This window comes from Malurus melanocephalus, unplaced genomic scaffold (genome assembly GCF_030028575.1).
Source record: "Malurus melanocephalus ecotype Western Australia unplaced genomic scaffold, MMel_1.1 scaffold_118, whole genome shotgun sequence".
NCBI classification, from domain to species: Eukaryota; Metazoa; Chordata; class Aves; order Passeriformes; family Maluridae; genus Malurus; species Malurus melanocephalus.
Window position 1 is genome coordinate 852,523 of NW_026623350.1, and position 11,914 is coordinate 864,436.

An 11,914-nucleotide genomic window follows, 5' to 3' on the forward strand; every position below is an offset into this window, starting at 1 on the left:
CAGCACTACCTGAATTTCTGTTGTGCAAAGGATTAAATACCAGATGGTTTAGTCGTGGCTGCCCCCAGCTGGGATAAGGGATGTGTAGCAATCAAAGATATTTTGTTCTGAATTTTCCTTTATCCCAGTCACTGTGCTGTCCTGTGGCTCAGGAGCAGTGGGAGGAGTCGTGCCTGGAGTGTGTGAGGGTTTTGGGTGGCTGCTGAGGGCTCCGGGGCGCTTTCCCCGGCCAGCCCGGTGCGTTCCCCTGGGTCTCGGTGCGCAGGCGCTGTGGGAGCGCGGTTGGCGGAAGCGGCGGCGCGGCGATGCTGGCGGCCCAGGGGCGCCGCGTGGCCTGCGCCGTGTCCGGCGGGGTGGACAGCGCTGTGGCCGCGCTGCTGCTGCGCCGCCGAGGTGCGGGCTTGGGGCAGGCACGGAGGGGGCGAGGGCGGCGGGGCCCGGCCATGGCCTGTGCCGCGCTTTCCCCGCGCTCAGCCGGTGGAGCGGCCCCGGGCCGGGCCGAGCAGCGCGGGGGCGGCAGAACGGCCCTAAAGGAGGGGCGGGAGCTGTGACCATCGCTGTAGGCTGCCAGAGGACCTTGAGTTAGCTATTATGTAGAGAAAAAACATAACTGTAAATATAAAGCTTAGCACAGAGCTTCGGAAATATGCAAAACCAGTCTTGAGAAACACAGGGTTTGAGTCCAGGCTGTAAGAATAACTTTCGAAGTCATTGTTTCGTTCATTTCGTAGGCTACCAGGTGACGGGTGTGTTTATGAAGAATTGGGACCCCCTGGACGAGCAGGGAGCTTGCTCCATTGACAGAGATTGTGAAGATGCTTACCGCGTATGCCAGAAGCTTGATATCCCGTTTCACCAGGTTTCCTATGTGAAGGAATACTGGAATGAAGTATTCAGGTAGAAACACAGTGACAATAGCTAGTGTTTCCGTATATTAATATGCTACCGTGTTACGATGAAAAGCAAGAATGAACAGATAAGGAACTATGGCAGTTCTTTGCAGTATTATCAATACTAAGAAAAAGCCCTGAAACCTGTTAAATATCGAGGAATTACTTTTTTTTCATTTGTATTTGAGGTCAGAATTTATATCTTAGTTTTCATATGTTATTTTAACAATTAGTAGTAGGTTTCTCCTTGTGTAAATGTGTAGCACCTGCTTTGTTATGGCTCATATCTTCAGCTACCTATGTACTATCCCAACCTTACTGCAACTTAAAAAAAACCCYGTTTAAGGGGGTGCTGTTATCGTCTGCATGTGTAACTTATACAGTGCATTTTGCATAATGTGTCCTGAATCCATTTTAGCACAAAATTATTGTGACCTACCCTTGCTTTCTTAAACTTTAATTTGAAACTGTCCTCTACAGAGGGTGCTCAGATTTTCTGTGAATATGTCGCGTTTTAAGGGAAGTTCTACACAGGAAAAGCTGAGAGATTTTCTTGGTAGGTAGGAGAAGGGATACCTTGGTATAACAGTATAATTTATCTTTATGCATTCAACGTAAGTACATAAAAGCTATTCCTTGATCTTCATCATCCCCCCTTAAACAGTGCTGTTATTACCTTCCATGAAACTGAGGAATAACCTAGTCATGCTACTTGTAGTGCATGTTGAAATGACATCAAGCTGAGTGCCAAACTTTTGGACAGTTAATGAAGAAAACAGCAAAACATCTCCTTTCTGGGAAAGTTCACTCCATTTTTTCCCTTTTRGTGTGAGAGAATGAATAAATGCTTCAAAACTTGTTGGAGTTTATTAGCACAGTGTTTCCTAACATTCTGTTACAGGTGTCTTGGTTTGTTTCAGAATCCTATTGTCTTTACCGTCATCATTGAACTTAAATTTGCTCCTCCTCTGGATCTCTTTTTAAAGGGTTATTCACTATAAAACACCTTTTATCACAAGAACTGTTCCAGGTTTTSTCTTTTCCATGGTTTGTGCAAAGCCTGTTTCAGTTCTGTCTGTTTGAGAGAGATCCAGCTGGCATTTTTCATTGCCCTTTCTCTGGTTCTGTGCTTTACGAGAAGTTCTTAACTGACGTGAGCCTGGCTTTGTGTTGAGTCCATCTTACAACTCCCAGGGTACCATAAGAGTACAGTGTGAGCCATTAGGCACCTGTGGGGAGACCCGGGTGATTTAATTGTTAGTGTGAGTTGAATTTGGAACTTCTAAAAAGGAGTAAGAGAAAATAAAAGATAGGTTGCTTTATTTTCTGTTTATTAATGTAATGTATCACGTGATAAGGAAGAAGCAATTGATTCTGTTTCAGATGGAGAAAAATAAACCCAAGTATTAGGATTGCTGTTCTTCTGTTAAATCCAGTCTGTGCCCTCAGTTCCTCTTGATTGCGCTGGCTGCTGACAACAAGCAAAATGATGCAATGATGAGACCTTTTGATATCTCAGGGCAGTGTTATATGCTAGTTTTATTTCATTGGTTATTGTTTCAGTATTTTGAAGTGAATAATAGTAATTAATTATGCAGCAGTGTAAGACTACAATATAAGTCTGAGAAATTTTGACTTTCAAAAGGAAAAAAAAAGGACCAGAAAAAGTCTCAAAAATTAAGCCTCATGAATGACTTCTTCTGGTGATGTTATTACAGCTGAAATGATTGTCTGTTCAGTTGAGACACTCCTGATTTATATTACCATATTGTCAATTACTAATTATTCAATTTTGAAAGTGAGTGTTCTGTAAGAGATGAGTAGGATGTGAACAATGGGCAGGCACATCTGCCCAGAGGGAATATTAATTTAATGAGGCAGGGTTACAAGATTGCAAGTAATAATTTGACCCTGTCCTCAGTGCACTCTGGAGAAAATCTTCTAAACATTAATGTTTTGCATGTTAAAATCTAATTGGTATTTTATTTCTGACATAAAATGTTTACTATGACTGGGTCTTCTCTGAGACTAGGACTCAGATTCTCATATTTAAACACTGCCCAGTTTCTGATAGTGTTATGCATCTTAATGATTCTGATAGACATTTGAGTCTTTATTTTACAGTGACCTCTTAAAAGAGTATGAATTGGGAAGGACGCCTAATCCTGATATTTTGTGTAACAAGCACATAAAATTCAACTACTTTCTGCATTATGCTATGGATAACCTTGGTAAGGCATTTTCAAGTGTGTCAGTAAAGAGTGTGTGCCATGGAAATGCTTAAAGGAAACAAACTATTTAAAAGGTGGGGAAATACATGAGTTCATGTGCATGCCTGACTCTTATCTCTGTGGTAGTGTGTCAATAGTTGTAAAGTATTTGGTTTTAAGATTTCTTTTACATATAGAATCATTGAATGGTTCAAGTTAGGAGGGACCTTTAAAGTTCATGTAATCCACCCCTCCTGCCCCGGGCAGGGACATCTTCCACTAGATTAGGTTGCTCATATGTAGGAACAGATTTATTTCTGGACACGAATTGTTATGAATTGACATAAGTTTTACATTCTTAGGTGGTCCTTAAAGTACAAAAGAGCAAGTGCTGGCATGCTGATGAATAGTTTGCATGATTTAAATAGCAGGAGTATAATTATTGTCAGTGTAAGACTTCTCTATAGGTTTTCTTCTTCCATTGCTTTCTGCTTTTCATGCTGTGTGTTTGCAATCCTGTTTTGAATCGTGAATTTCAAGTTCATGCCTTTATGTTATGTTTGGTTTTTCTTTCCTTTATAGGAGCAGATGCAATTGCTACTGGGCATTATGCCAGGACCTCACTGGAGGATGAGGAGGTATTTCAACAGAAACATACCAAAAGACCACAGAGGCTTTTCAGAAACCGTTTTGAAGTTAGAAATAGTAAGTTATCTTCCTTTCATGTTTCATCCTACATATGAAAGAGAAATATATTTGGTGTCACAGAATCAGGGGTGTTTGTTACTGTACACACAATGATTACCAATTAAACTCCACCCTTTGTATAAGGTTGGTTGTGCTAAACAAGTTATTTACATTACTGAAAATGACCCTGACTTGTCAAAGATTATGTTTTCTGTTTTAAGTGTCAGATGAATGTCTGATACATGGTGAGAAACATGCTATACCCGAAGGGAAAAAAAAACTTGTAAGATAAATCTTTGCAAAGCTGCCGCAGTGATGATTTTGCATTGCAAATTCTCTGCTTTCGTTTGTTCTGGACTTAAAGGGGTTTATTTGTTTCTTTGTTTTAATTCTACTTCTGAAAAGTTGAAATGGCCCCAACTGGACCTAGGGTCTATACATGTGACAGACTGTGATTCACAGATCAGTGTTTTGTGATGAACTTCCTTGCCCTGTTCTTGAGATTTTGTATTACATATTGTGACTGAGCTATTGGCCTGTAGTTTGTGTTTGAATCAAGAAAACACATAAGCAGTGTTTGTACAACAGTAGAGATATGAGAGGGCGCAGACCATGATTGAAAAACTGTACCAATTTAATTTCATCTGGGCAATTTGGAGATTTCATCTATTTTAAAGAAAAAGGTCAAACACTCATCTCTGAGCATTGGTAAAAACTCCTCTCATTGCTCAAATAATAGATTTATATTAGGGTGATTTCAGGGCAAAACAGAAGAGCAGTATACTCCGAGGTATTTGAATCTTCATTCTCTCTTTCTCAGGAAATGTGAAAGTTGTTTTTGTTTTTTGTTGATGTCCTTGCCAGTGACACATGCACTATTGAAACAGATGAGGCAGTGCAAGACTTTGTAAGATTCTGTACAGTACAAAATCAGAATCTTCTAGATCTGTTTAGTGATGAGAAAATATCCAGATATTTTCAGTGAAATTTTGAAAAACATGGTCAATACTGTCTTTAACACATATTTGGAAGTAATAAAACAAAAATATTGATTGTCAAAATACTAAAGCGGGTTGATCTGTTAATGGTSGTTATGTTGACATGTTTTATGTGTTTCACTTTGCAGCTGTGAAACTCCTTCAAGGGGCTGACCTCTTCAAGGACCAGACCTTTTTTCTAAGTCAGATCTCACAGGATGCTTTGAAGAAAACCATCTTCCCTTTAGGGGATTTAACAAAAAGTTTTGTAAAGAAGATAGCAGCAGAACATGACCTTCATCATGTGCTAAAGAAAAAAGAGGCATGGTAACACCTAAAACTCTTTTGATTTGTATTTCCCTCTAAAACAGACTTTCCTGAAATTTCTGAAGACAACTTGGGACAACCCTTTTCTAACAGAAAAGAATGATGTAATCTGTTGGGAAGCATTTTTCATAGTTGGCTTCTTCCTTACAAGTACTTTCAGGAGCTTATGGATAGTTGTGTATTTTAGTTTGCAGATATTTTGTCTACTGTTGTATCTCAGAAAAACCAAGATAAGGGTGAATGTGTAGGATGCTGTGAGCCTGAAGGAAAACATCCTCTCTCACAGCAAGGGAGAAGCCTTTGGTCTTTACTCTCCCTAGCTTTTTAGAGCTTCCTCACTGTAATTGTTTTTCACTATACCTTGGGAAATTTGAAAAAACAGGATGATTTTCCAGTTTCTCTTTGAAAAAAAATTATGTTACTCTGAGRACTAAGATTTCATGAATTGATCTTAAAAACTGTAACTACTTCAGGCAGTAGTTGTTTTGCTGATGCTGCCTTGATTGCTTTTCATGTTTATATTCAGGCTCAGTAAATAGGTGTTCGAAGAATGTCAGCAGTAACTGAATGGAAAAGAAAAGCCTATTTGGTTTTTAAAGTGGTTTTTTTTCAAGAGATGGACCATCACTGTATCATTTTGTTACTTTTGTATTTCAATAYGAATGAGAATTCTGTTTTTAAGATACATACAGTATAGTCACCAACGTTAATGTATTTGGGTATTGAACAGATGTTCCATTTCCTATTATTTCTCTGTGCTTACAGCTCTCACTGATACTATGTAGAATTAGTTTACCTGTGTTGCAGCAGATGTTGTGGGTTTGTTTATGAGATGCCTAAGATAGTTTGGGGCACATGGGAGGGAAAAAATRTCTTGGACAGATTATTAATAGATCTTATTTCAAATATTTTTTTCTCTATGGATTCAATTCCATGTTTCCTTTTCAGAGTATGGGTGTCTGTTTCATTGGTGAAAGGAACTTTGAAAATTTCCTCCTTGAGGTAAGTAACACTAAATCTGTAACAATCTTTGKTTTTTTTCTGGTGTTCATTTTTTGAAACATTGTTTATAGAAGAATCTCCAGCAGCTTGTGGCCCRCAGTAAGCAGCAATATCCCACCTCCTTTTGCATCCCCAGCCTAGTCAGAAGCTGACACCCACAGCCTGTAGGAAGTGTCTTGCCCCTTTACCAGCAGTCACTCATTTTCTGTAGCAGAAGGAATGAACATGCACTCMTGTGCCTGTCAGGCTCTGACAAATGTTTGGGAAGTGAGAGGATCCTGTTGTCCTCTGACACATATGAGGGTAGGGGAAGTGAAGCCTAGAGTTACTGCTCATAGGGACTGCCCTTCCTGCTCTTCTCTGAGAGCAGCATCAAAGAAGAGCAAGCTGCTTGGGCAGAGTTTGCTTCWTTTGAAAAGAACTTTACTTTTCAGCTTCAAGAGAATGTAGTGACAGAATCTGAAATATACTGTGAGGTTTTCTTGGCCTGCCTTGTGACTTACCTCTTCTTCTTTGCTAGTATTTGGAACCTCAACCAGGTAACTTTGTTTCCATTGAAGATAAGAAGGTGATGGGAAGACACAAAGGTAATTGGCTAACCCACCTTAATAACTTACTTTTAGGTAAATGGAACAACACTTTATTCATAGTATTATCATGTATKTATAATCAGAGTGACAATTTTTGGGAAATTCCAAAGGAGCCTACAGATTTTACCCAGTTTGTTAAATCGTGGTAAACAATAATAGAGATTGAACTATGATTGGTTCTTGATTAGTTGTTCCATATTGCAAGAAAACAAACAATTATTGGGAATTAAACAATTATTATTACTCTTTTGATACTAAGTAGTTGTTATTTTAATACCCARAGACCATTGTTCACTTGATTCTTTCAAAGTGACTGGGCTTCAGTACCAGATTCTTCAGTATCTAAACTTCAGAAAAAAATGCAATGGTGCACAGCAGGACATCATCAAACATGGGCACCGTAACTTTTCCTTTTCTCCTGTCTGTTCTTCCTTTGCTGTCTTCAGGTCAAACTGCCAGAACTGAGTTCTTCTCCTAAGTAATTTACAGTAATAGGATGTTACGCTGTTACATAAAAGTAAGAGAGACTGGCAAGACCAAATGGTAGCAGACCCACAAATTGAAACTGAAATAGATATTTGTCTTTTTATAAGACCTAAGAATGCCAGAGTTGAAATGGATTAATTTTTAATCTTTAGTTTGCATTTCAGGTACAGATCAAATTTCAAGTAGATGTTAGTTTAGTTTGTGACTGGTCGTCTTCTCTAAGACAGCTTGGTTTGTTATCCTTTGTTTAGTGGTAAAGTTTTGGGTAATTTATTTTAATGTGTTTTTCTGAAAGTAAAAGATGAAAAGTTGCTAGCACCATTCCATTTTCTTTTTTTTTTTTAGGTTGGTTCCTCTTCACAATAGGCCAGAGGGCTCGGCTGGCAGGCCTCAAGGATGCTTGGTTTGTTGTAGACAAAGATGTCAGCACTGGAGATGTCTATGTGGTGAGTTAATTAACACTGGGTTTTTAAATGACTATTGCATGCATTTTGAGAGTGCTGCTATATGGAGTGTGAGCCTAATCTGGGCAGAATCCTTGGCTTTCCTCTTGGGGGAAACAAGAACTGACTAGTGTAGCATCAGCAGATGGGAAACATCTATTCTAGACAGGCTTTTCATGAGAACCAATTTGTTTCGAGTTTGGCACAGAGCTTTTCCAGACAAAGGGCAAATACTGGAAAGAATCAGCCAGTCTCTTGAGCTCTCATTTTCTACTCTAAAGCATGAGAGTTTTATGTTAGTTATTATAATGTGGCTTATAAAATGTGTATTATCTTGGTTTATGATATATTGCTGCTTTGTTTTTCTAGTGAAAGAATGAGGAGCCAGTGACAGAGTTTTATCATTTTGAAAACTGAGGCAGAATATGTATAATAATGCAAATAATTGGTGTGTTAATGACTGATCAAATGAGGTGAYTCGGAGTTCTGCATTTTGCTAGCATTGATAATTTTTCTTCCTGTTCATGCACTTGTTACTTTTCTTGGATACTGATGTGGTTATAAGGAAGTGTTCTGCTACTTGTTGCTGTGCCAGTGAGGGGAACCATAATCAAATGAGTATTGAGAAGAAACAGGATCACTAAGAATTTTTTTATGCCCTGCAGTGAGTTTGCCAAAGGCAGTGTCTTTGTTAGGGAGGTGTTCATTTGGGAAGCTGGAGAAGAGGGAGGTAGCATCTTGTTGAGATAGGATAAAAGAGGTCAGATTTCTGAACTCAGCCTGAGCAAGGCAGAAATGTAATTGGAGGGAAAAGCATACAAGAAGTGGCATGACTGAGAAGACTGACAGATGATTCAGGCTTGCTTTAGTCTATTTTAAGTGCTAATAAATGCTTGCTTTCTTCTCATATTACTTTCCTTTTGCTATGGCTTGATGCTTTTTGCTTATTTCATGCTTCATTTTACAAGTTACACATTCTTTGGCAAAAACGTCAGCAATAATTAAACGTATTTTAAGGCACCATCAAGAGATCACCCTGCCCTGTACAGAGACCTCCTGCGGACAAACCGAGTGCATTGGATAGCGGAGGAACCTCCGGCAGAGCTCGTTCGAGAGAAGATGATGGAATGTCATTTAAGATTTCGGCACCAGATGGCGCTGGGTAGTGCAAYCTCGTTTTTGTTTTGCTCAGTTTGAAACTACACCAGTAGCATGCTGGTGTGGTTTTGCAGAAATAGTGGAAATGTTTTGGCTTGACCTTCCTGTTTCTGCAATGTCTTATAAAACAATTCTTTGCAGCAGTATCTTGACTTAGATATGTTTAGCCTAGGTTTTCCTTCTTTAACGTGAACATAATGATTAACTGTCATGTGTTTGAACATTTTCTGCTCTAGTGCCTTGTGTCCTGACCCTAAACCAAGATGGGAGTGTGTGGGTAACACTAGTGAAGCCAGCAAGAGCTATCACACCTGGACAGGTAAGTTATTAGAAATAGTTTTCCTTCCATTTTTGTGTTTTACCTTATCTGCTTATAAAACAGAGTACCTTTTTATTAGCTGGAGCAAATGAAGTAATTTATTTGCATGTGAGAGTGGTTATTCTTGACTATTCATCAGCTATTTTCAAGGAGATTGTTTCYAGTTTTAAATGATCTSTTGTTATCTGTRTAGTCTRAGAAACTTGCTTACAAGTTTTAGAAACATCTCTGGTAAATGGCTGTATATGGAGAAAAGGAAGCTACTGTTGTTTGCAAGAAATAGATTTTAAAATGCATTAATTTGGTAATTGGCTGCTTAATATGGCTTTAGTGTTCAAACCTGTTTAGTGTGACTCAGTGTCCAGTGAATTCCATTGTCCTGGACAGTACTGAAGGGGTGCTGTGCCTGAAACGGAGGCCTTTTAACACTGCCAGTATAAGGACATTCCAGCACATCCCAGCACTKTGGCTCTCAAACATTCCATGCATCTCTTCTCCCATTCTACCCACCCTCCCCAATGCTTGGGAGCCTGTGGGACACATCAGGAGGAAAATTGTCTGAGARCTCTTTGTAGTGGAGAGAAGCTGAGGAGGTTCCAGCAGAGCTTAAGACTGTCATGAGAAGCCCCTGAGTGCCAGGAGCTGCTGAGGCTGTAACCAGGCTCTGTACAGTGAGGCAGTGGGGCAAAGCAGGAGGTTTGGGCTCCTCTTTCACGCAGGAATCTGCTGAGCACGTCAGGGAGCTCCAGCTGCTTCCTTGCAGATGGTCTGCTGCAAGGTCCCCTTCCTATTTGTTTTGAGAAGTGCCACTGTAGGCTGGGCACAGTTGTCTGGGGTAGGTCCAGAGAAGATGCAGATGATGTTACGTTTGTCATCGTCTTTGGAAAGGAAACTTTCCAGCACAACCCATTCCATCTCAGTAACTGAAGAGTTTTGAGATACTCTTGTAGAAATTCATGATGAAGTTCCACCAACATGTATTTTCACTTGTGTGAGCCAACAAATCCTCTGTGATTTGGGGTTTTTTATTTGTTTCGGGGTTTTTTAAGATTTAGATGGGACAGATATAAATGAATGTGCTCACTGTCCAGCAGATCTTGCACAGCCTGCAGTGGATCACCATGGTTTTTGCAGCTGCTGAAAAGACTCTCCCTGTGTTTATCTCCTAGTTTGCTGTGTTCTACAAGGGGGACGAGTGCCTGGGCAGTGGGAAGATCCTGAGGATAGGCCCATCAGTGTATACCCTGCAACAGGGCAAAAACCGAGAGGAGAGTCCAAAGAAGGAAGAGATTGACAAAATAGAACCAGCAACGTAACAACTGGGATTGTTTATTGAAGGACTTTGGTGAATTTGCTGCCTGAGAAGAATAAAAGCTATAATAAATGTGTTTTTTGTTGATCTGTATGTTCTTAAGGCAAATTAACCAGACAGTCCCAGCTCTTGACTGTTAGTGCYGAAGGAGTTTAGTACTAAAGCCAGTCTGGTGCAATTTTGCTGGGCTGTATGGTGCTGTTTATGGTAATAGGTATCAAGAGATGTCTTAAGTTGTTCTGTAATAGTAGTTATACATACAAGATTTTAATATAAAAATCATGTATAAATAATAAATACATCTTTTATGCATAAGTGCAATGCATTTTTCCCCTTACTTTAAAAATACCTGTACCTAGTAAAGTACATACGTTGTTTTACACTAAATATGTGTTTGTGCTTTGAACTCTGGAAGAGGAATGAATGATGATCAAGTTCAGATTTGGAATTAACTCCAAGCAATAAACACTTATTTTTAAATTTATGCAGTTTTATAAAAAATGTTTTGAATTCTTAAACTGTGTCAAGTAGTCATTTCAGATGTTTACATGAATCAGAATTACAAATCTTACGGGCTTAAAAGGTAGTCTTACATGTTTCCACACAAGTGACTAATTTTTTGTTAACTGCTGAGGTTTGAGGCTGTTTGGTTTGTCTCCTGGAGAAGAGAATGCATTGTTATGCATGGGGGAAATGCAAATTCACAGGGATTTCCTTACTGTGGATATAGCTTAATATAGGCCTGATAATGATTGGATGTTGTGATGTCTCAAAATGGAGCCCTATTAGGAAGAGCTGAATACCCCATCCAAATTCGATAGGTCTGTAAGGAATAGGTCTGTAAGGACTGGCTGCATATTGAGGGTACCCCAAGCTTATAATAAAACATGACAGCAAGTTAGCAAAAATGAATTCCTGTCTTTCATCGTGGTGGCAAAAGTACAGTTGTGCAGGAGCAAGACTTTCTTGTGATGTCGTGTTTTGATATTTTAATTGGCAACAAGATCCCAGGTTTGCTGGAGCTGCCGAGCCAGTGTCTCATAGTAGGAAACGTTAGCCTTGTCATGCGTGTTGTATAGATGGCATAGGATGCAATGAATGTCTGCTGCAGCACCTGCAGGACAGAGGCTCTTTAATATATGCTCTGCTTCCCTCTTTTTATTTAAGCATCCTTAACATTGGATACAGCAGTAATCCAGGATGGCTAATGCAGAAAATTCACAAGTGAACATTCACTTTTATAGACAATGGGGACTTGGATTTTTATCATCAGGAGTGAACCTCACGGTTCTGCTGAGGAATCCTCAATTGAGGTAGAGGTGAATATGGACAATGTTTGGTTAGTACAGRCTCACTGAGATCAGGCTGCAGCTCAGCCTCTTGCCATGAGATAAGCCAAGACCTTTGACATGATGAACTGATTGCTGCTCTTGCTCCCAGTGACCCTCACCACACTGCTGCGAGCTAGGAGTTAGGGGGCATTTGTGAAATCCAGATTGCAAATGGCTTAATG

At 39.7% G+C, this 11,914-nt stretch overlaps 1 protein-coding gene across 2 annotated transcripts; it reads left to right on the forward strand.

The window, feature by feature from the left end:
- Nucleotides 1-282: 282 nt before the first annotated feature.
- On the forward strand, nt 283-10,943 carry TRMU (tRNA mitochondrial 2-thiouridylase). Of its 2 annotated transcripts, XM_057370067.1 has the most exons (11): nt 283-393; nt 732-897; nt 3,015-3,121; nt 3,683-3,805; nt 4,914-5,086; nt 6,040-6,093; nt 6,614-6,680; nt 7,515-7,615; nt 8,630-8,774; nt 9,007-9,089; nt 10,259-10,943. In XM_057370067.1, the coding sequence occupies exons 1-11, from the start codon at nt 306-308 to the stop codon at nt 10,403-10,405; spliced, it is 1,254 nt and encodes a 417-aa protein (XP_057226050.1). In that variant the 5' UTR covers nt 283-305; the 3' UTR covers nt 10,406-10,943. The 2 variants fall into 2 exon arrangements, with proteins under 2 accessions (XP_057226050.1, XP_057226052.1); XM_057370069.1 differs by lacking the exons at nt 283-393; nt 3,015-3,121 and having other exon boundaries at nt 828-897; nt 10,259-10,912.
- The last annotated feature ends 971 nt before the right edge of the window (nt 10,944-11,914 follow it).